Source organism: Mastomys coucha, unplaced genomic scaffold (genome assembly GCF_008632895.1).
Source record: "Mastomys coucha isolate ucsf_1 unplaced genomic scaffold, UCSF_Mcou_1 pScaffold7, whole genome shotgun sequence".
Classification (NCBI taxonomy): domain Eukaryota; kingdom Metazoa; phylum Chordata; class Mammalia; order Rodentia; family Muridae; genus Mastomys; species Mastomys coucha.
In genome coordinates this window covers 104,496,172-104,521,239 of record NW_022196913.1, presented here as the reverse complement: position 1 = coordinate 104,521,239, position 25,068 = coordinate 104,496,172, and the positions used below count along the sequence as shown (strand labels likewise).

Below are 25,068 nucleotides of genomic sequence, written 5' to 3'. Positions count from 1 at the left end.
TTTTTGGATTTTCAAGACAGGTTTTCTCTGTATAGTCCTTGCTGTCCTGGAACTCACCTGTAGACCAGGTTGACCTCGAACTCAGAAATCAGCCTGCCTCTGTCTCCCAAGTGCTGGGATTAAAGGTGTGCGCCACTACCACTACCGCCCAGCTAATAAAACAAATCCTAAAAGAACAAATACCAAATTGTTTTGGCTTTGGAATTTTGTCAAATTTTACTGAGTACCCTGAAAACCTTTGCATAAGTAAACATGTTGGGATATACTTTCATAGCTCAGAAACATTCTTCTTCTTCACACCGTACCCCCATTCAGGTCGTGTGTGTGTGTGTGTGTGTGTGTGTGTGTGTGTGTGTGTGTGATGTGTTCATGTGTATATGTTTGTATATGTGTATGCCCTAGCATGTGCAGGAGGTCAGAGATCAGCCTCAGAGTTGGCTCCTCATCTTCCACTTTGTTGAAGGCAGGGTGTCTTTGCTGTTTGTCAAGCCAACTGACCTGAGAGTTTTCAGGGCTGCCCTTGTCTACATGCCCCATCTTGCTATAGGAACACTGATTGCAGACATGTGCTATTTCATCTGAGTTCTGTGGATTCTAGTTCACATCCTCATGTTTTTGTATCTTGTGTTTAACCCACTAAGCCATCCACTCAGGCTGTACAGAGGTCATTTTGCAGATACATGTTAAAGATTTAAGAGGTCCAGTCTGGCTAATCAGTATTAGTTCAACCTTGGGATTCCTCAGTGCCCTGCTTTAATGAGGTAAGTATGTTAGAGCTGTCAATATCCTTCCCTGGTCCCTCTTTCCTGCAGGTTTACAAGTATCAGTGAGGACCTCCTTCCATAGGACATTTTTTAAAGTTCCATCTGAGGTTTCTGTTTTGTTACTTGTGGTTTTCTAAATGAGAAAGCAGAAGCAGCATTTCATGCGGCATGGTCTCTATACTATCCAATACATGTCGCAGCTCCATTGTTCTTGAAAGTGTTGCATGATGAGGTTTTTAATGCTACCGAGGAATTTTTAGGTCCTAGAATGATCTCATGTAAACACAATACTATATTTCTGGTAAAGGACTTTCTGAAGGTGGGTAGTGTTGCTTGGAGATAAAGAATGCACAGTCAAAACTAGGTGGTGTGGCCAGGTGTGGTGGCACATGCCTTTAATTCCAACACTCAGAAAGCAGAGACAGAGGGGTAGATAGGCAGAGAGAGGGTCGGGGAGAGAAGCAGAGAGAGAAAGGCAGAGAGAGAGGAAGAGAGGCCAAAAGGCAGGTAGGCAAAGGCAGGTAGATAAGTTCAATGCCAGCCTGTTCTACAAAGCAAGTTCCAGCACACCTGCGGCTATTACACAGAGAAACCCTGTGTCAAAACAAAACCAAACAAACAACCAAAAATCCACCAACCAACATCAACAACAAAAGTCCAGGTGGTATGATGCACTGGCAAGTTAAGTGCATCATGTTTCTGTTTTCATAAATTATTACGTATGGCTCTCCATTTAGTACTCTTTTCACTTTCTAAATTCTCATCAATATCAAACCATTTACACATGGAGAAAAATCTAGGTGGAAGGTCAAACTGCAAAATTCCTTCCCATTTAAAAGTGCAAAACACTATCTACCCATGTAGAAACTCTTGATATCTCTTCTCCGGGGCTGAATCCGGGTTCCACACTGATGTTTGCCATTACTTACCAGTAATTACTTACCAGACAGGATCATGTAACAGTTTCTGGAGAGCCGTAAAACAGTATGCCATGGAGCAGTTGGTCTATTACAAACCTACTCAGTGTTTTGACTGGCTTGATCTGGTTCAGGAGGTCACAGATGCTCTAGGTTGATGAGCACAACCTAGCATGTCCAGAAGTCAACATTTTACTGCTTCCCCCCCATCCACCAGCTCCGGCTCCAACAGTCTGTCTGCCCCCTCTTCTATGATGTGTCCTGAGCCTTGGATGCCCCACTAGATGGCCCCACCCCCACACATAGTCCTAATTGGATGATGCAGAGTGCTTACTAACAACAAAATAAGAGGACATTAAATTTCAAGGGGGATAGAGTAGGGGTATTGGGAAGACTTGGAGGTAGTGGTTGATGGATCTAATCAAAATATATTATAAACTTTATGAAATTCTCAATGAATGCATTAAAATGTTAGTTTTTAAAATAGTTCAGAAAATGGCCACTAAAAACTTTCATAGAATCACAGTGCTGCCTCCCTTTGTAATTCTATACTTTAAAAAATTTTCCTAATTGTATATAGTAGTTGTTTCTCAGAAACATTATTGTTCTCATCACAACTGTGGGGAATTCTCTTCTCTGTGTAACTGGTTTCCATGTTAAAAGAGCTCTCTTCATCCTGCCCATTTAAACTGATAGCAATTCTTACCATGTTAACTCTTTCACATAGAAAATGAGGAAACTGTCAGAGCCTCTCAGAAGACAGCTATATCAGGCTCCTGTCAGCCAGTACCTGACTAATACAGAAGTAGAGGCTCACAGCCATCCATTGGACTGAGTCCAGGGTCCCCAATGAAGGAGCTAGAGAAAGGACCCAAGGAGCTGGAGGGATTGCAGCCCCTTAGGACGAACAACAATATGAACTAACTAGTACCCTCAGAGCTCCCAGGGACTAAACCACAAACCAAAGAGTACGCATGGTGGGACTAATGGCTCCAGCAGCATATGTATAGCAGAGGATTGCCTAATCGATCATCAAGGCCTGGTCCTGGGAAGGTTCTATGCCCCAGTGTAGGGGAATGCCAGGGCCAGGAAGTGGGAGAGGGTGGGTTGGTGAACAGGGGGAGCAGGGAGGGAACGGGGTTTTTTTGTTTTATTTTATTTTATTTATTTATTTTTTCTTTTTCGGAGGGGAAACTGGGAAAGGAGATATCATATGACAAGTAAATTAAAAAAATCTAATAAAAAAATAAAAAGAAAATAAGGATAAACATAATTCCTTCCTAATATCTATCCACAATGCTAAAATGGAAAATTTGACAATCATATCCTGACAACCTGTTTTATTTATATAATAGCACAATGATAAGACTTTCTTATATTGTGGGAGATGCAGCAAGAGAGGTGCCAGGAGGAACCGAGTCTATCCTCTAAGGGCTGGAAAAAGTGGAGATTTTGAGGCAGCAGAGCTGGAGGAGACAGTGATACTGTTAGCATCCAGGTTACCTGAGTGGGCTGTGTAGGTGCTCATGGATCACGTGATACTTAAGATGCCGCCAGGATTCTTATGCAAACATTTGACCTGACCATAAGTAGCAACTATCAGTGTTCAAACTAGTGAAGTTATGTGTTCGTGTATACACCAGGCTGAGCCTCAACCAGAATTTGGGGACAAGATAAGTAATGGCTCACCAAGCTATATACCAAACTGCTAAATAAAGCTCCTCCCCTGAGAAGTATACTTTCATACAACCCAAAGGGTATGTTTAATAGAACTTTTCAGATTCCTTGGGAGTCTTTGCTGGAGTGTAGAGGCTCAGGGAAAGCTGGCCCTCTGGTTCACTTCTCATTCCTCTTTCTTCCCTGTCTACATCACTGGTTCTTCTGTGCTATGCTTACTCTAGCCTATGCATCCAGGTCTTCCAAGCAGGTTTCTAACAAGCAGGTGCTCCTTGAAAACTGTGGGTCTCAGGGCTGCAAACCCTGTGGCATAGTCTGTTTTGTAAATGATCCCGGGAAATGGCTAGTGAGTAGCAAATATGGGACTCCTTGGGTAACAAATGTTATAGTTCCCTCTCTAGGCATGATCTAAAGAAACCGCATAACTTCTGGATGTGGACACTTTCTTGGGTCATGGACTCCAGGCCTAATAGCAACATGGCCTCTAACAACCCATCCCCTCCTGTGTGTTTCTAGGTCGCAGATACACCATTAGGCACTTGAGAGTCTAGTCAGTCATGGTGAATAATTCCCTCATCTCCCTAAAATAGCCCTGGTAATATTGGTTATGCTTCTCAAACTGGAACATAAATTGTGTTGCATACTTTCTAAGAAAATCTTTGTAGATTACAGATACAGGTGGCGATTTTTGTTTATACAGTTGATTTGTAACTTTTCTACTTGCATTCCCCATGTTCTGCTAAGGAAGTGCATTTCAGGCCACCCTGCCTCCTCCCACTGGAAGGTGCAGAGAGTTCAGCACACTGCAAACAAGAAGTTGAGTTCATACATGTTTTTAACGTTTAAAAAAGACAAAAAAAAAAATCTGTCTTTCAGAATATGGCATGGAGATGTGCCAGCTGATAGTGCCATGGGGAACTTGTTTTAGCTAGACAAGACCACATATTTAGGAGCCCTTTGAATGTCCAAAGGCTCCTACTTGTTCATGTAGAAGGTAGTGTCACACAGTCATTAAAAGAAGTGCTCTGCTAAATTCAATTTCCTCTTTCTATATAATTTCTTCCAGATTACAGTAGTTTATATAAAACCTGAGTGTATTATGGAATATCACACAAAAAAATGACAATTTTCTCACAAAGAATGGCTTTTTAATGTCTTGTATATATAACCAAGTTACTCTCGATCCAAACATTTTTTTACACAGGAGTGCAAAAGTATCTAGGAACTAGGAAAGAATGGACTTCATGGTCCCATTGCAGAAACAAGCACAAATCGACGGGTGTTTTAGTGTTGTAAGAGATCCTGTTGGCCTGTGTCTGCTGAAGTTAAGTCCAGATTGTGCTTCCTAACTCCATGCTCCAAGAAATAAGACTCAGACTCAAATTGTATTTACAAATACCTTGGCCATATAGCTAGGCTCTACTCTGACTAGATCACAACTAAAGATACTCATTTATTATAACCTACACTTTGCCACATGGCTAGTTACCTGTGCTCAGGTACCATGTTTCCATTCATCCATCTCCTTACCTCCTTTATGGCTCTGCTCCCTGCCTCCTTTCCCAGAATTCTTTCTCCTACCAACCCAGATGAAGCATAGTAAGTAAAAAGTCAGGCTTATCGATCGAAAAGTGGATTTTAATAGCATAGAGGATAGATATCTGCCAAATTCTTAGGCTGTGTAAGGCTTATTGCAAATAATAAAAGTTGTGTGTCTTTTATCCAGGACTGGGTGTCTCCTACTATCAAAAAGGCTTCACACAGGCCGGGTGGTGGTGGCGCATGCCTTTAATCCTAGCACTTGGGAGGCAGAGGCAGGTGGATTTCTGAGTTCGAGGCCAGCCTGGTCTACAGAGTGAGTTCCAGGACAGCCAGGACTACACAGAGAAACCTTGTCTCGGAAAAAAAAAAAAAAAAAAAAAAAAAAAAAAAAAAAAAAAAAAGAAAAAGAAAAAGAAAAGGCTTCACACACTTCACAAATTTACATTTTTTTTTTTTTGGCAATAAAGTTTTTAATAGCCGAGGTTGTATACCTTAGCATGTGGCAGAAGTATTAATCCCTGAATTAGACCCCTATTGAATGCTTGCAAGGATAAGCATGATGTCCCTGTGACATAATGAAGGTGTTATCTTTTCTAGCTCTCTCAGATGCTAGCATTGGATGGCTGGAATAAAGAACTTTGTCTTTTGCTAAGTTTTGATATGTTTGATGTTTGACAAGACAGTCACTTCACATAAAGCATTCCCATCATTTTACAGAAATTTAATCTCAGCTGGTTTTGTTCATTTGCACCTCTGTAGTTCATAGCTTCTCTTAAATTTTTATCACAGAGCATCCTGTGTGAACTACACTCTACCCAGGCATATCAACCCTTCATGGTTTAGTGTGAAAATGAGAAACTGTTGGTATTTATCTTTTATAAGATTTAAAAGTTGGTAGATAGATGCAACCATATTACAACTGTAAATTTTGTAATTTTTCATGTGTACCCAGCAGATGAAGTTTCCAAGCACATGTTAGGCTTCATTTATCTAATTCATTTGTCAATTCAAAGAAAATCATCTTAATTAGGTTACTATATGTGTTATTTTAAGCAATGATCTTGTAAGATTTTGAGAAGTACATTTTAACATGTTTTGTCACTGGGCAGTTGGCTTCAAAACTGGCTTTAGCTTTTACAGCCAAGACCTGTTAGATAAACTCTGGGCTTCAGTTCCTACCCAGGTGAGGGTAAACATTACCTCTACTTATCACTACTTTAAACCATTTAAAGCATTTAGACTAGTGCCTGGCACCTGATAGATGGCAACATGTAAGTTTTCACTATATACTGGGGTTGACAGGAATCATTTAGCACAATGAAAATGAGAGGTAGGTTCAAATCAAAGTCATTTTTACTAACACTGGCAAATACAAGATGTCTCCATGATTGTTGCCTTTTTGCTTCCTTATAAAGATGATTCGTGATTTCATTCCTGGCTCCAACAGTGGACAACAATATTGTTTTCAGTCCTTTGGTACCATCACCATTATAGTCCACTGACCTGGGTCTTGGCAGTCACTAAGCATCATTTTTTTTTTTTAAGAGAATGAGAACTCCCTCTCATATTTGCTATTCTTATGAGTAGTTATCCTGGGTCTTGGTTGTTCTTTTCTTTCTCTGAAGTTCTAAATGAGCAATTATCGATTAAGTGATGAATGGCTTTCCTTACTGGATGGTGGAAGAAGTTTTTCCGTCCCGTCCTTTATTAGTGAGATTGTGATCCAGTTGCTCTCTCTGTCTTCCATCCATTAGTGGATCTTATCCAGTTTGGTCTGATGCCACCAGGAAAGCCTATATTCATGTTCTTACAGCTGTCATCTGTTAATTCCTCCTCCATCTATGCAGCCAAACGTACACAGATATTAAACATGCTAAGACAAATGAGACTGAAGTCTTTATTGTATCTCTTTTCTTTGCCTCACATGATGGCTCTACACAGATCCCATGATATGGGCAGCAAGCAAGATTTGTCTGATCTCTGTCTGAGAACTCCTTGGGCTTGAAGAATTAACGCTTGGGTGCAAAGAAACTCCAGCATGTTAATAACATAATAACCCGACACAGAACAATGGGAATGGGAATATAATATGCCGCAAAATTTCTTTCAGTCACAGAAGATCTTATTAGACGGAATGCTGAGCACAATGAGTGTGTAATTTTTTCCCTGGAGGAACTCTCCTTGCATCAGCAAGAAATAGAAAAGCTAGAACATATTGACAAATGGTGCCGGGACTTAAAAATTCTCTATCTTCAAAATAACCTCATTGGAAAAATTGGTAAGTCTCATTCATTTTTTTCCTCATGACTTTTTGTTTTTTAAGATTTGAGGAGGAGAACTTTGAAAAACAATTGAATAAGAAGGCCATGTGGAAAGAGTCACAACCACCTCTCAGTAGCTGTTTGCAGAATATTCCCTAGGCCTCCCTGTGTGTAGTTCGCCCTGGTGTCCAGAGGGATGCTGTTATGGATTTTGAAGCAGAGTTAAGTGTGAGGTGCACATAATCTTCTACCAGTTTTCAAAGTGGGTGGATATGAGTCATGCATTTTCCATAGCTACATATCTCTCTATATATAAACTGTAAAAATCATGTTGGGTTTAAAATCCTTATCATATGTGTATACCAATAATTTTTTTTTGGTTTAAAAAGTCACAGATGCCCAAACTTGTAAGCAACCAAGATATCCTTCAGACAACTATGCTACATCCATGAAATGAAGTGTTATTCACAGCTTAAAAGAAATGGCTACTGAGGTATAAAACACAGAGAGGAATCCTCAATGTATATAACTGAGAATAACCAATATGCAAAAGCTAAGCCTACATTTTTCTAACTGATACTCAGAAAAAGGCAGAAGTATAAAGAAAACAGAAAAGATCAGTGATTTCAAGGAGCTCCTAGTAATGAACAATGAAGAGTCAGAGCATATAGGATAATGTGGATACATGTATGTTTGACAAGATACACAGAATGTATCAGCAGTGGATCTCAACCTGTGAGTTGTGACCTCTTTGATAAACATCTCATCTTCAAAAATATTTACATTATGATTCATAACAGTAACAAAATTGTACTTATAAAGTAACAACATAAATAATTTTGTGGTTGGGGGTCTCTACATGGGAAACTGTATTAAAGGGTAAAGAATTAAGAACGTTGAGAACCACTGACCAAGGATAAATGTGTGGGTGAAGATATGTCAAAGTAGGCTTATCAGTTTTGATGAGTCTACCACTTTGGGATATTAATAGCATTGGGAAACAGCAGTTGGGGTTATACTGGGAGAAAATGGGGTATTTAAGAGTTGTGAGTTCTGCTTAGTTTTTCGATGAAGATAAATCTGCTCTGAAAAGTAAGTATATATTTTTAAATGTCTGTCAGATTACTACAGACTGTGTTAGCCAGTTATGCCACAGTGATGAGTATGAGGTATTGTGATCAGTTTAGTGCATTAAGATGGTTTTAGTGTGGAATGGAATTGACAGATAATACAGAAGTCATGGGAAAGAAGATCAAACTGTTAATATTGTAACTAATGATCTTAGTTCCTTTTCTATTACTGTGAAGAGATACCTTGATCAGGGCAACTTATAGGAAGAAGAGTTCATTGAGAGCTGGATTACAGTTTCAGAGGGTTCATTAGTATCACAGCAAGGTCAGAACAACAGACAGGTAGGCATGGTGCAGTAGGTGAGAACTTAGATGTTGAGACAATAACTACAAGGCTGAGAGAAACACTGGCAAAGGCATGGATTTTGGTGGGGGATTGGATTTTTTTTTAATTTATATTTCAAATGTTTTCCCCTTTCCAGGTCTTCTCTTTGGAATCCCTCTATCCCGTCCTCCCTCTCCCTGCCTCTATGAGGGTGCTCCCCCCTACCCACTCCCATCCTCCCTCCCTGGCATTATCCTACACTGAGGCATCAAACACCCTCAGGCCCAAGGGCCTCTCCTCCCACTCATGGCCAACAAGGCCATCCTCTGCCACATATGTGGCCAGCACCATGGGGAGGCATGGAGATTTGAAATCTCGAAGTCCACTTCCAACGACACACTCCTTTGACAAGAAGGCCATACCTCCTCTGAGGCTACACTTCTTTATCCTTCCGCTCTTCCAAAACAGTTCCACCAACTGGGGACCAACCATTCAAACATATGAGCTAATGAGGACCATTCTTATTCAATCCATTACATCTGTAAAGCTTTTAGCAGATGTAACACACACTATTAAGTAGATATACTTGCTAATACTACCCTCAGGGTAAATCTCTCAGTACCAGGCAAGCTGAGCAGACACAGGTTTTCTCTGTCCTAGCAGATTCATGTTTTATGGCAGGAGGGAGCTAGATCATATATTCTCTGGCAGGGACAACCTAGAAGAAGGGAAGGAAAGAAGGAAGAAAGGAAGGGAGAAAGGAAGGAAGGGAAGAAGGAAGGAAGGAAGGAAGGAAGGAAGGAAGGAAGGAAGGGAGAGACTGTTCCTGCCCAGTTTCTTCTCCTAATTCACCTATTGGATAAATTGATCTTTTCTTGTCCCTTGCATTCCTCCTTGTCCTAATAATGAGTCAAGAGGCAGACAATGAGTTATCTATAGAGTCATTTAATGGGGTTATGTAACCATAAGGGAACAAATGGTGAGTCACTTCTTAAAGCAACTCTGCCTTAATGGTAAAAGCATGCATGAGCTCTGGCATCAGGTAGAGTTGCCTGTGAACACCTTCCTCTGTCCCTTATCTGTGATCTATGTGAAAAGAAGCAAGTCAGTTAAGCTGACCAAGACTGAGTTGGCTTATTTATAAAATAGTGCTAACAACACTTATTTAAAGAGGGGTGTAAGATGGCGTAAGATGGTGTGAGGATTATTGTACTTACAATGAGTTAAGCACTTAGTGAGGAAAGCTGTCAAGCTACATATGCCATTACTTAGCCCAGGCTGTCCTGGTTAGCCAACTGAAGCCAGAGGCAGAGAAGAGTGAATAGTATTGGAGGAATAGATGAAATGAGTTGAGATAGAGAGAATCCTACATCTGGAGCCCCAGAATCAGTGTTGAGGTAATAGTTAACTTTTCAGGGATGTGCAGAGGTTCTCAAAAGGAGGCACTTAGCCATGGCTGGAGACATTTTGGTTATGATAGATGTGTGTGTGTGTGTGTGTGTGTGTGTGTGTGTGTTGAAGATGTATGCTACTAGTCCTACTCCAGCAGAAGCCAGGAATACTACTTCAGGACAAGGATTATCCAGCTCAAAATGCTAATGTTACTGAGGCCGAGAAAGCCTGGTAGCATGCTGTGGATAATTGAAAGCCCAGAATTGCATCATTTTGGGAAGATTTAGTAAAACTATATATTTCTTCAGATAAATATTCTTGGTGTCTTTTGCTTTACCAGGAACTGGAAACTCTGGCACACTGTTCAATTAAAAAGGCGGTTAGATAAAACCACCAGCTTTTATTCATGGGCACTTTGCACTACAGTGCTAATTGTACAGATCTCAAAAGAGTTCCCAAAATTTTAATCTCCACAGCTGGGTCCATCACAATTACTAATTAGCAGCATATTATTTCAGGCCTTTTCAGGGCTGTGAGAAAGCTTAAATTTTGGCTTCTGAAATATTCTTAAATTAAACACTTTTAAATTCTAATAATGGGATTTTTCAATGCTGCTCCACCCATGGGCATTTACGCATGTGTTTAACAAGTGAAAGTGCTTCTCTAGGATCCACACATGCTGTCCTACCATTGAGGTTGAAGTTTGCAAAGCAACTGCCTTTCCTAGAGCTCCCTGGCTCACTTAGTGGGACAGATGGCCTGTAGGAGGAAGGCTCTGCTCAGCTATGAAGCAAGTGTGAGCTAAGGACCATCTGGGGTCCCACCAGAGTGCAGAGCCTGGGGGTGGGGTAGCCACCAGTGATCTGTTCTTCCAACATCTTTGCTGTGGGCATTGTAAAGATTGGGGGTGGACATTGATGCACAAGTCTTTTTCACCCGAATTCAGATTTGGTCAACCAGAAGTCTGTGGGTCTGCTTGTGACATTTGGGGACACGGGCTGCCACAGTGGTTTGGGCTTGAGCTCTCAGACTTCTTACGGGATGCTAGAGAGGGCACTTATATAATCTTTGCCCTTCTTCTAGCCAGTTTGCTGCCTGTCTCTTGGAGATTTAACTGAGGAAATTCTACTTGCACAAATCTTGTATTGACTTCCACTGGGTGACTCCAGCATTTGAGGGCCATGCAAATAACTAAAGTGGGGAGAAAGAGTTCTTTGCAAGCCAAGTATCACACTTTGGGGTGGCAGTTCTATGAGGAATGACTATTTTTATTCAGGATGTAGATGAGACAGTCTGCCTTTCCTGATCACTGACACACAGGAACCTTCAAGTATGTTGATGACTGAGTACTCAGCTGTTGTTAGAGACCCTTTTGTAAACATTAGTACCACTTATGTAATTTAATCACTAAGAGAAGCTTAATTCATTCTCAGATTCTCATTTTAAAAATGAGTGGACTTAAAGCACTGAGAACTAAGTATTGTTCTCATATATTTGAGGCTATATATAATTTAAGTTTAGATGAACTTTGAATAGCACTTAGTGTAATGATAGTAAGTCATGCTTGCTATTCATAGTATCTCAGAGGACCTGGGAGACCAGCATTGCTTAGGTGAGATATGGATGCCATCTTTCTTTTTTGTCTTAAATCATTCTTTTAAGAGAAGGTGTAATGATTTAGTGCACAGCTCTAGAATCAAAACCTTTTGGTTCTACCATTTAATCTTGGACATGTGCATTAATTCTCTATATATTGGCATATGAATGTATACACACACACACACACACACACACACACACACACAGCCTGTGAGATAGCTCAGGGAGTAAGATGCTTGCCTCCAAGCCTGATGACCTGGGTTCAACTTGAATCCTTGTGGTGTGTGTTCCTTTCTTTAACACATGGCTGCCAGGAAATGCTGCAGTCTAGTTGGCTTAAGCCTAAGTTCTGCTGCCTTCAAAACTGAGCAGGAGTTACTGAGTAGTGTACACTGTCCAGCTTGCATAAACATAGCCCAGTGGCATGGGAGATGGATAGGGACATGTGCAAACATTGGTACTCTTAAGAAGAAGGGAGGAAGAGAGGAAAGCTCTGCAGACCACCTAGTGTTTGTGGTATAGGTGTCTGTCTAGTTTTATGTCAACTTGACATAAGCTAGAGACATTTGGGAAGAGGGAACCTCAATTGAGAACAATTTCCCACACCAGATTGGACTGTGGGCAAAACTGTGGTGCATTTTCTTTATTGATGATTGATAGGGTGGGCCTAGATCACTGTGTGTGGTACCTCCCCTGGGCTGGGAGTCCTGGGTGGTGTAAGATATCAGGGTAAGCTAGCCATGTGGAAGAGTGCAATAAGCATCCCCCTTTCTGTGCTTCCTGAGCTCCCGCTTACAGTTTGATGCCTTGAGAGTTTCTTCTGCCTGGATTTTCTTCAGTGCTGGATTGCTATCAGGCAGTGTAAGAAGAAACAAACCCTTTCCTCCCCAAGTTGCTTTTCCTCAAGATGATTTATCACAGCAGTGGAAGCTGCAACTAAGGCAGTAAAGATCGGAAAAGCCACTAGCCACGCGGGACCCTTTGCTTCTCTGTATCACTTTCATGACAAGTTATAAAACAATATTCTCTCCTGAAGGCCAATTAATTATATTATTTGTATTTCAGAAAATGTTAGCAAACTGAAGAAACTTGAATATTTGAACTTAGCACTGAACAACATTGAAAGAATTGAAAACTTGGAAGGTAAGAATTTTCCTGATTTTCATGGAGTAAATAAAAAACTTGAAAGTAGCTTTATGAGGTAGTGTAGATACAAAAGGTATAATTTAAAATTATATTTTACTTAAATCTTGGTCATTTTAGTTCTTATAAAACTTCAAACAGTAAAGTGATATGTAAATTCAAAGCCAAAAATATGTTTCATCCCTTCCTGGTCTCCTTACCAGAGGTAGCTGCAGTTTGACATCTTGAATATATTACATGTGTTTCTCTTTAGTTTTGCTTCCTATCAATCAGATACTATTGTACATATCATCTTTAACATTTTTGACACACACACGTGTGTGTGTGTGTGTGTGTGTGTGTGTGAGAGAGAGAGAGAGAGAGAGAGAGAGAGAGAAAGAGAGAGAGATACAGACAAGCAGGCAGGCAGACAGACAGACAGACAGATAGTGTCTAAATGTCAGAAAACAACTTGTAGGAGTTAGTTTTCTCCCACATTATGGTTATGGGTTCCGGGGAATCTAACTCATGTTTAGCAGCAGCTGTTGAGCTCTTACTCTGGTCCTTATAACTAATATAAATAATATTTGGAAAGTTAATTTATTACTGGAAATCACCTCAATATCTTGATATGCAAGAACAGGGACTGGAGGCTGGATCATGTCATAAATACAGAGGGATGAGCCAAGTGTTTGTCTGCAGATGGACATTGGAAGATTCCTGTGCTTTGCTAAAATGAACTGGCAACAGCGCGCCTCTATTCAGCCACTCTGTGAATTTTTGATCTGCCTCCCTGCCTGGGGTTTTATTTAGACTTGAAATTCCTCGGTTTCAATATACAGATTTTGGAATATCCTGCCAATTTCTTTTTCTTCTGAAAGATTGTATCAGCTTCTCTTTGCACCTGCTGGTCCACGTGAGTGTCATTTCTGTATGGCTTAGAAAATGCCTCCCCCACACTGAAATACACTCAGAAACACTGAGCCACTTGGCACTGTTTGCTTTTGGCCCCTTTATTCATATCCATCCTGGCTGTGCTTATGGAAACTTATTTCTTCTCAGGTGAATTCTAAGGTGTTTCCTATCTTTTATCCATCTTTTATCTTTTTTTGATTGATTTGCCATTTTGGAAAGTATACTCTTATACATTCTAGATACTAAACCATTGTCACGTGGTACAGATATTTTCTTTTGATACCCCACTTTTCCATGAATTTCAGTTATGATACTAGCATGCAGATGTTTTATACTCTAATGCACTAAACTATCATCAATCTCTTCTCTTGTAATTCCTAACTATGGTTTATTTTGTATTAAGTTCTACTTTCAACATCTTAATTTTTCATACATATCTTCTTCAATCCATCTCAAATTTACCCTGTAAACTGTATCAAAACACACTGTTGTCTGAAAATGTATCATGGTTGCCACACTTAGGCCACTCTTTAAAATTGATATATAAATTACATACCATAAAACTCACCACTGTGAATGTACAGTCCTGTAGTTTTGGTGCACTTGTGTGTTCTAGAACATCTTCATCATGAAAAAAAGAAATGCCATGTCGTTTAGTTCCTACTGTACATGTGTCCCTTCTTACCCACTAGTGACAGCTCAAGATCACCTTCTTTCTCCATATTTCTGAACATAATACAAATGGAGCAGCAGCAAGCGTGGTCTCTTGTGTCTGATTTCTTCCTTGAAGGCACATTGTCTCCCAGTCTTCTCCACACTGCAGCGTGTCTCATCCCATCACTTCTTTTCATGGGTAAATAATACTCCACACCATAGAGACACCACATCTTGTATTCCTTGGTTGATAGGCATGTGGAACGAATGTTTCACCTTTTTAGATATTAAGAATTTTTTGCTGATGGCTCAGTGGGTAAAGTACTTGCCCTCAAACAGAAGGACCCACTTTTGGATTTCTAACACCCTCTATATATCTTTTAATCATCTTTTTTATTTTAATTTTTTAAAGATTTATTTATTTTATTTGTATGAGTACACCATTGCTCTCTTTAGTACACCAGAAGAGGGCATCAGATCCCATTACAGATGGTTGTGAGCCACCATGTATTTGCTGGGCATTGAACTCAGGACCTCTGGAAGAGCAGTTAGTGCTCTTAACCACTGAGCCATCTCTCCAGCCCCATCTTTTTTACTTTTTAATTATGTTATTTATTTACATTCCAGTCATTACCCCCGTTTTGGTTTCCCCACTCCGCAGTTCTCCACCCCATTCCTTTTCCCCCTTGCCTCCAAGAGGATGCTTTCCCCACTACTAGGCCCTCCCTCTTTCCTGGGGCCTCAAGTGTCTTGAGGATTAAGTGCATCTTCTCCACTGAGACCAGACCAGGCACACCTCTGCCATATATGTACTAGGGGCCTCAAACTGGACCATGTATGCTCCTGGTTGGTGGCTTAGTCTCTGGGATCATCCTGGGGTGTGGGTTAGTTGAGACTTCTGGTCTTCCTAAGGGGTCACCCTACTCTTCAGCTTCTTTAATCCTTCCCATAATTCAACCATAGTGGACCCAACTTCAGTTCAATGGTCGGGTGTAAGTATCTGCGCCTGTCTCAGTAAGCTGCTGGTAGGGCCTCTCAGAGGACAGCCATGCCAGGCTCCTGTCTGTAAGAACATCATTAGTAATAGTGTCAGGCCTTAGTGCCCCAGCCCCATGAGACAGATCCCAAGTTGGACTGGTCATTGGACCACCCTTCCCTCAGTCTATTCTCCATTTTAGACAGGAAAAATTCTGGGTTAGAAATTTTGATTGTGAGTTGGTAACCCAGTCCCTCCACTTGAAGACCTGTCTATCTACTAGAGGTGGAGTCTTGGATTCCTTCTCCCTAATGGTGGGCATTTTGGCTAAGGTCACCGCCATTGAGCCCTGAGAGTTCTCTCTCCTCTCCAGTCTCTGGTACTTTCCAGAGGGTCCTCCTCCCACCTCTCACCCTTTGAGGCTGCTTATTTCCATTCATTCTCTTGGCACTCTGGGCTTCTCTCCTGCCTCCCCATACCTGGCCCTATTCACCCTTTCCCCTCCCCCTCTTTGTTGCAACCCCAGGAATTAAAATTTGTGTCTTTTTTTCCCTTTTTTTCCTATTAGATATTTTCCTTATTTACATTGCACATTTTATCCCCTCTGAAAACTCCCCTATCCCATCCCCTCTCTTCCTGCTTATTAACCCACCCACTCCCCCTTCCCTGTCCTGGCATTCCCCTACACTGGGGCACCAAGCCTTCATGAGACCAAGGGCCTCTCCTCTCATTGATGTCCCACAAAGTCATCCTCTAAAATTTGTTTCTTATTATAGGACAGTCTAGATCCAAGACTAAGTTAATTTCAATAGTAGACAACATATTGTATTCATGTTGCTCTCTTTCCTTTTTGTTGTAGTCACCACAAACAACGTCACTATAAATTACTTATCTATCAGTACAGATTTATGATTTTATATTCATTTGAAAATAAGCTAGGAGAGAAAAAGTACAAAAAAATGAGTTTATATGCCTTTTGCATTTACTTATGTAGTTACTTCTTTTCAGGATCCTTATTTTTTTAATATTTGAATTTGAAGATGGTAGAGACAGTTTTTTAAGAATCAGATCACGATCATGAACATGTGTGTTTTAATAAATTTAACTCTTTGTTGCATTGGTGTGGCTCTTTTCACTTTTCATAACACTACTGCTAGTTCACACTACTGGTATGCACTGCTGGTCCACACTGCTGGCCCACACTGCTGGTCCACACTGCTGGCCCACACTGCTGGTCCACACTGCTGGCCCACATTGCTGGCCCACACTGCTGGTCCCCACTGCTGGTCCCCACTGCCTGTCCACACTGCTAGTCCACACTGCTGGCCCACACTGCTGGTCCACACTGCTGGTCTCCACTGCTGGTTGCCATTGCTGCTTTACACTGCCTGTCCACACTGCTGGCCCACATTGCTGGTCCACACTGCTGGCCCACACTGCTGGTCCCCACTGCTGGTCCCCACTGCTTGTCTCCACTGCTTGTCTCCACTGTTTGTCCACACTGCTGGCCCACACTGGTGGCCCACACTGCTGGTCCCCACTGCTGGCCCACACTGCTGGCCCACACTGCTGGTTCACACTGCTTGTCCACACTGCTGGTCACCACTGCTTGTCCACACTGCTGGCCCACACTGCTGGTCCCCACTGCTGGTCCCCACTGCTTGTCCACACTGCTGGCCCACACTGCTGGTCCCCACTGCTTGTCCACACTGCTGGTCCCCACTGCTTGTCCACACTGCTGGCCCACACTGCTGGTCCCCACTGCTGGTCCACACTGCCTGTCCACACTGCCTGTCCACACTGCCTGGCTTGCCCTGTCCATGCTTCTCAACTGCCAACCCTGTATGCTAACAGGCTGTGTGTTAGGACTGAGTATCTTGAATGACACTTGAGTAGCCACCCAGTGTCTTGGAGCCACCCAGCCCTGGAGTTTACCACTGTGACTGCAAAAGCCCTACCCACAACAGCTGACAGGCTGATTCTGATAGCTTCATACGAATGCTCTCTAGTGTCTTCATTTCAACCCCAAAGATGCCATTTAATGTATTTTTGTATGGTATATCTTCTGTTGACAAAAATCTCAGTTTTTGTCTATATATATATATATATATATATATATATATATATATATATATATATTGAAGGATAGTTTCTCAGATAAAGAATTATTGACATTTTCCCTTTCTCTAGTCTCCCATTTTTCCTTTTTAACTCCTATCTTATATTCAGATAGCCTTTCTTTCTTTAATGTCTGTCTTTCTCTAATCATTTCTATCTCTTTCTCGTAACCTCGTGTCTATTCATTGGATGTGGTTATACTCATTGGACCTTCCATGCTTCCTAAGCTGCATGTCTATTTAAACTAGTCTGTCTTTTTATTCTGCAGTCTGAGACATCTCACCAGATTTAAATCCCAGAATAATTATGTTAATTCTTTCTCATTCTAGAATCGATTTCATTTTCAATTAGTTCTTTGATTTGGCCACAGTTTCCACCTTCTCACTCATCTCTGTATTGATTGCTACTTTTCTGTGGCGAGATTATTGTTGGATGGATGAAATATCATCTAGCATATTTTTTAATATAGTTCGAACTCTGATTTTAATCTCTTCCATTCTCTGAATGCCTGCTCTTGATTGCCACTCTCTATTGAGTGCTATTTTATTTAGGTAGCAGTTGCATGTCCCACAGTAAACACAGAGACTCTGATGTTCAGTGGCTGGTGTAGCCTTGCAGTTGTGAGGTTCAGGTTCCCTAGCCAACCTCTCCTGTATGTGGCAAGGCTGTGTGCCCTGTGAGTGGGTGGAGCACGATGACTGGCAGCCCTGCTGCAGAGTGAGGGGCGTGGAGCAGAGGCAGGCAAGCTGCTCTGCCACCCAACTTCCATCTGTCAATAGCTAAAACTGGGAGGAGTTCACTTGGGACACAGGGGTTTTAGTCTCTTTGCCTCCCCATGCAGAAAGAGTAATCTCAGTGACGTACCAACAGCCATAAACACACATTGTTCGCTTTGAATTTCTATCCTCAAAACCTGGAAATTGCCAGCATCAAAGCCCCAAACTCAGGATCAGTACTGTGATTCAGAGCTCTATCACTCCCTTCCTGTTTTAGAAGAGAAGTCACTCACTACTGTTGTACGCAATAGCTCTGTCTCTGTCAGCTTGCGGTCAAATAGAATGGCAATGTTTACTCAGCATGTATGTCCATGGGGATAAGTTTTCATGGAGCTGTCAGGCAGTTAATGAAAACCATCACTGTTTTGGGCTATCCAGGGCTTGTTTTTGCTGAAAAGCTGTTGCCAGGCCAGAGACTTCCCTTTAAACAGGCGTTCTGATCATTCACCACTAGAGGGCAACATCGTTGCTACTGTGTTTTGAAGTTTGCAAACTACAGTCACAGCAGTGTGCCTCCAACCTTTCTCTGCCTGGGCAGGTGCTCCCCTATGTACTGTGCCCCCAGCCCTAATGGGGGAGAAGGAAGGGGGCACATGCTAGTTTGGGGACATGCATATCAAGATTAGAGATGTGTAAGGGGGATGGTAAAGAGAAAAGACTTTTTTTTTTATTTTCTGTCATGCATGTACTTTTTTAGTTTGACTTGAAGGCCTAGATGTGAGAGAAGAGGAAGATGGATGGATGATTCAGTCCATCTGTTACAGTAAATCTCAGTCTGATCTTAAAAAGGGAATGGTGGCCTTCCCCCTCCCTCTTCTTTACCTAGATAGCAAAGAAGAAGAGGAGGAGGAGAAAGGGGGGAGACGAGGAGGAAGGGGAAAGCAAAACAAAGAAACCTGTCTCTATCTTTTTTCCTCCTCTTCTCTGTTCTCTGTTTAGGATTCACCAGGGTAGAATGAGGTACCTACTGTTCCTCTCCCAGAACCATCTTGCCCTAACCTAGAGGGAAGAGAAGGGCACTAAGTGTTTGTGAAGCCTGGGTCAGTAGATGGTCTTTATTAGGATAGAAGACGAAGGCTGGAGGAGAGAATGCTTGCCTTGGCAGAAAAAGGTTGGTCAGGTTTGGCCACCTAGGGACGTGCTCATCTAGGACTTAAGAAACATGGTGTAATTTTTTACATTTAGACCATGTCTAAGCAAAGTGAAAACTTGTTTTTGTTTTAACTGTTATGACAGTTGGAGAGTCCTGAGACTTTCATCCTTAAAACCATAGCAAAACCCCAAACCATGAAATTTTCATCTTGCTGGAATCTTGTAAATCAGGCTTTTCTTACACAAAAGGAAAAAAGCATTAAATGTTTTGCAGAGCCTCCCAAGGTAAATGTCCTATCAGCGTCAGCACAGAACATGGTTCTCACTTTACAGGTAGCAAGAGATGGTTTGTTCTGAGCCAAGTAGGAACTCCATGGCCTAGAAATAGCCTAGAATGTCTTCCCCAGATGATGTGCTCATAGTGGAAGTACACATGAGCTCTACATCACTGAATAAAGTTGTGTGTGTATCAGATGTGTTGTAGAGACATTAGGTCAGTGGGTTACAGCAAAATAGGGAGAAGCATGCTGCAGGTTCTGATGCTGTCTGGTGTCTTTTGAATTGCTGGAAACTCATGATCTGCTAATTTCACACATTCTGAAAGTTTTGCCTGGTAGTTGAAAGGACACTGGATCAGACACAGAAGGTGAGTGCTAAATGGCTCTGCAGGGACTAAAGATAGCTGAGACAATTGGCCTTTGTGTCTACCATATTCCAGCTCTACACAGTCATGAGGCTCTAATCAGTCAAGCAGCAGCAATCAATACAAGTGCATCATTTCCCCGGGGAGCTCAGTTTACAATTGTCCTGTTGGGCAAGCATCACATCCTGTACATTTCAGAAGCCAGATGTGTTCTGTCCCATGCACTGGGAACGCTTGTCCCTAGGATGTGATAGCGTTGAGTCTGAGTGGGCAGGACAGCACTCTCTAGGAAAGAGTTTGTCCCCCTGGGTGAGCAGGACTTTTTTTTTGTTTTGTTTTGTTTAACAATTTTTTTATTAGATGTTTTCTTTATTTACAATATCTTCTTTCCCAGGTTCCCCTCCAAAAATTAAATTAAATTAAATTAAATTAAATTAAAAACCAAAAACTAAAACTAACCCCTGACAGTACCCAACTAATACCCTGACAGTACCTGACTAATACAGAAGTAGAAGCTCACAGCCATCTATTGGACTGAGCACAGGGTCCCCAATGAAGGAGCTAGAGAAAGGACCTAAGGAGCTGAAGGGTTTGCAGCCCCTTAGGATGAACAACAATATGAACTAACTAGTACCCTCAGAGCTCCCAGAGACTAAAACACCAGCCAAAGAGTACACATGGGGGGACTCATGGCTCCAGCAGCATATGTATAGCAGAGAATGGCCAAGTCGGTCATCAATGGGAGGAGAGGCCCTTGGCCCTGTGAAGGTTCTATGCCCCAGTGTAGGGGAATGCCAGGGCCAGTAAGCAGGAGGGGGTAAGATGGTGAGCAGGGGGAGCAGGACTTCTTAAGACCACCTCACAGATCAGAGCTCATAACATGATCAGCGGATGCTCACGTTGACTGACTATTTAATTATACTCTCCTCTTGCCCTTGTCCCAATTTTTCTTTTAAAATTTGAAGCTCTGTCAGTACCCTAACATTAGACTTGGAGTTGCTGGTTCTTTCCATTTGCCCCTTCAACACAGCCACATTAATGAAACCCTTTCTCTCTATCTCTCACCATTACCCATCTCTATTGTTTGGGGATCAGGGGCTGATCAGAAACTGTTGGTGATGTTGGAGCTAGGACATTTGGCCTTAAACTCATATTAATTTATGAGGGAGAGTCTAGGTTAATTTTACATGACAGCTCACTAATTATTTGATCCAATTTTAATCATACCATGAGTGACTTTATCATGAAAATATACAATTTAATACACACATATATAATATGTAGAAGCAAATATACCGCTAAACCAAGATTATAGAATATTCATGTTTAAACTTAAAACAAACCAGATTTATTGACTTAAAAGAGTATCCCTTTCCACCATTGTGGACTCAAGATCAGTCCAGCCTATGCCACTCCCAGCGTGGTGGTAATAAAATCTGTTATTTAGATAGCCAAATATGTGTTGCATAAAAGCTTTATCTTAAGAACTTTAACATGATGATGATGGTTATGGTGGTTGTGGTGGTGATGATGGCGATGAAGATGATGGTCATGATGATAATGATGACAATAGCGATGAAAATGATGAAGATAAAAATGATATTTGTAAAGCAGTAACACTGGCAGAGATTCTCACATGCCAGTTCAGAAATGCTTTTCAGGAGAAAAAGTTCTGAGTTCAAGCCTCAACTCAGCCACTCAGGAGCTATGAGAACATTGGTAATCTCTTGCTTCGTATACTTTAGAGTTCCAATTCCTTAACGTGGTGAAGAAACAAACTAAATGATGCTACGTCTCAGTAGACAATCCCACCCCACAGTGTTGTAAGCCAGAATTTCAGAGCACCTGGCTGATGATTCTGCTTACTTGTACATCAGCTAAAACTCTGATAGGTCAGTGGATTCTTGGAGTCAGAGTTTTCATCTGCCTACGGAGTGTCCTAGTGTTCCAAGAACAGGCCTTAATGTATGTTTTCTGAATTCCAACTGGAACATAAAAATTGTACATACTTAAGAAGTAGCATGTCATACTTTACTCATGTGTACAGTATATGCATTAGTGAGCACCCCATACTCAGGGACACTCAGGATTACTTCATTATAGCTGCAGTATATCAGTTAGGAAGTCTCTCAGATCAGTTCAGGTACAGAGAGAGGGAGCAGAACTAGATGCCAGCTTCCATGATGAAAGCAGCATCATAGAGCCAAGTGTCACTACTAGCAATCTGACCTTAAGTAGCAGTTATCATCATCTTTTTCTTATAGGCAGGTGTTGGGATTAGATAAGGTACTACCATATAGGTAATATGCACATTTTATGCCTGTAAAGCATTTTGATATCTTTTCATAGTTATATGTTATATTCATGTGTGTACTCATATATGTATGTGAGTCCATATGTGCATGGAGGTCAAAGGACATCATCAAATACACTCCTCTATTGATCTTCCTTGAGACAAGCATTTTTATTAAATTTGGAGCTTACTCTTTCTTAGCTAGACCAACTGGCCAGTAAGACCAAACAATCCTCCTGTCTCCACTCCCCCAGCACTATGGTTACAGACATCCATTCATGGTGATACCTAGCTTTGTATATGGATTCTGGGGATTCAAAACACAGGTCCCTCACAGTATTTCCTCAGCCCTTTAATGTTTTCATTAAAATATATTAGTTATAAAAATAGTTTTAGCCAGGCTGTAGTGGTGCATGCTTTTAATCCCAGCTCTTGGGAGGCAGAGGCAGGTGGATTTCTGAGTTGGAGGCCAGCCTAGTCTACAGTGTGAGTTCCAGGACAGCCAGGGCTATACAGAGAAACCCTGTCTTGAAACACACACACACACACAAAAATAGTTTTATTGTGGCATTTCAATATATGCATTTAGAATGCTTTATCTTCTTCTCTTATAGTAGGATATCAGACACAAACATAGAAGCTGTGTCTTAGCTTTCTGTCATTTTCAGGAATTTTTCCTCTATTTTATATATTAAATATCAGATATAGCCATATTGGCAATTTTTGAAATAAAGAATTACTCACTAAGACCACTTCTGCTATCACTTTACCTTGCTCATTTTTCCATCTGTCCTTGGACACTGCTACAGCACATGAACAGGATTAAATCTTAGTTTCTTTACTTTGAGCATCAGTTCCCTTGTGTCATAATATAGCTTCTGTAACCCTTATTCTTAATGCTTTGGTAATAATAGAATGAAAAGATACAACGGCATTTGGTTAACCAGTTTTAAATAGTTTTGGGTGTGTGTGTGTGCATACACATGTATATGTGTGCAAATGTTTGTCTATGTGTGCCTGTGTAGAGGTAAAAGGTAAGTATCCAGTGTCTTCTTCCCTCCCTTTCCCTTCCCTTCCTTCCCCTTCCCTCCCCTCACCTCCCCTTCCCTTTCCTTCCCTTCCCTTCAGTTCCCTTCTCTTCTTTCTCCACCCCTCCCCATCCCTCACCTCCTCTCCCTTTCCCACTCCTCCCCTCCCACTCCCACTCCTCCACTCCCCATCCTCCCCCCCCATCTCCTTCCCTCTCCTCTCTTTTCTTCCCCTTTCCTCCCCTCCCCTCCCCTCCTCTCTTCTCCTCTTCTTTTCTCTTCTGTATTCTTCTCTTCTCATTTATCTCTGCCTCTATCTCTATTTGAGATGAGGTCTTGCATTGAGTCCAGGACTTAACATTTAGGCTAGACTGGCTGCCAGTTGAGAGGATCTACCCATTTTTACCCTATCTCCAGTAATGGGATCATAGTTGAGTACTGTAGTGCCCAGATTTCATGTGTGTTCTGAGGATATAGATTCAGATCCTCATGTCTCTGCATCCATGGTTACCCACTTTCAGACATTAAGCATGAAGCTAGTTTCATGTATGTGCTAACATATTTTATGTCATGAATGTCCTGGGTGTGGCATCAATCCAACAGTTAGTAACAGTCATCTAGCTGTTATCAACTGTCGTGTGGCTCCAAAAGACTCTGATCTACACTCAACCTTGTCAGTGCTCTTTCCTTTCCTTGGCTGACCCAGTATCTCTAAAGTTGTGTTTTTCTTAGTTTTCATCTGGCCAACAAACCTCTCTAGTGTCCAACCTGCTCCATCACCCACTACCCCTCCCCTACCTCCATCATTCTCTTTACCCCTTCTCTTTCTTCTGTCATTGCCTTCTTTCTTCCACAAACATGTCTTAATCTTTTCCATTATGTTATATATGTAATAGGCAAATCAGTTTTAAACATAATTTCCCAGTGTCCAGGGAGCTCAGATAATAACAGAAGAATATGTTATAAGTATTCAATCACATTACAAGAAAATATCAGAAAAGACAAAAGTCATACAGAGAATTTAAACATTAGAGAATGTCTAAATGTCACAAAAAGAAGCAAAGGACAGTCAGTATCTAATTTATCACCCTACGTTATAGCTCTTGCATTTTATATTTGAGTTAATAAGCAACTGATGAGACTATATTAAGAAATTATGTGAACATCCTGTCCCTTATCATACTTTTATGTTGGTTTTAATATAGCCAGTAATGATCCTGCAGTTCCTTTATTGCACATTCGTTGGATGATATTCGACTTTAATCAAGAACCTCACTTTCTGCACTTATCTGTTCATTATTTCTTATATCTGCTTTTTAGTTGATGTTCACATTGATCCAGGAATGGCCAGAGCAGCTCTTGCAAACAGAACCCCTTGTCCCCATATGCTCTTCACAGTTTCTGAACAATCTCCCTGCTTTGTGGCATGTCAAAGTGTTGAGTTCTCTTTGTCATTGATCTACTTTTCCTCCTTTCTCCCTTTCACACATCCTAGTTTTGAGTGGGTTTAGAAGATTACTTTCATATTTCATGTAAAAGTAAGAACCAAAATTACAGTGCTTGTAGTAGGTTTCATAGATAGAAATCTATGAGAAAATTTTGGAGAAGGGGTGTCATTCTTAACAGTGATGTAGCCACTGATAAGCTGTCCTTGTAAATGACCTCCTGCCCAGGACAAGGAGGCGTCAGGTGCTGAGACCAAGGAAAGGTAAAAGGAAGGAAAACCATCATGTAATAATTAAGTTCCACTATGAAATTTTGAGATATGGGATAAAACTCATCAAAATGAACAAGGTTGCAGAGCTATGAACCTATCTGAGTCAAGTTCATTTTGCTGAAATATTTGGCAGAAAACAACAGAAAAATGGTGTAATAGAAAGCATACACCAGCAATTTGACAGCAC

At 41.3% G+C, this 25,068-nt stretch overlaps 1 protein-coding gene across 3 annotated transcripts in view; it reads left to right on the top strand.

Annotated features, from left to right (window-relative positions):
• Window positions 1-25,068, top strand: part of Lrrc6 (leucine rich repeat containing 6) — a 117,394-nt gene that overhangs the window by 4,738 nt on the left and 87,588 nt on the right. For 2 of the 3 annotated variants that reach the window (XM_031359044.1, XM_031359045.1), the window contains exons 2-3: window positions 7,011-7,178; window positions 12,613-12,690. In XM_031359044.1, coding sequence (XP_031214904.1) covers window positions 7,011-7,178; window positions 12,613-12,690 — 246 coding nt within the window. The remainder of the gene's footprint in view (window positions 1-7,010; window positions 7,179-12,612; window positions 12,691-25,068) is intronic. The other variant, XM_031359046.1, reaches the window with a different exon arrangement.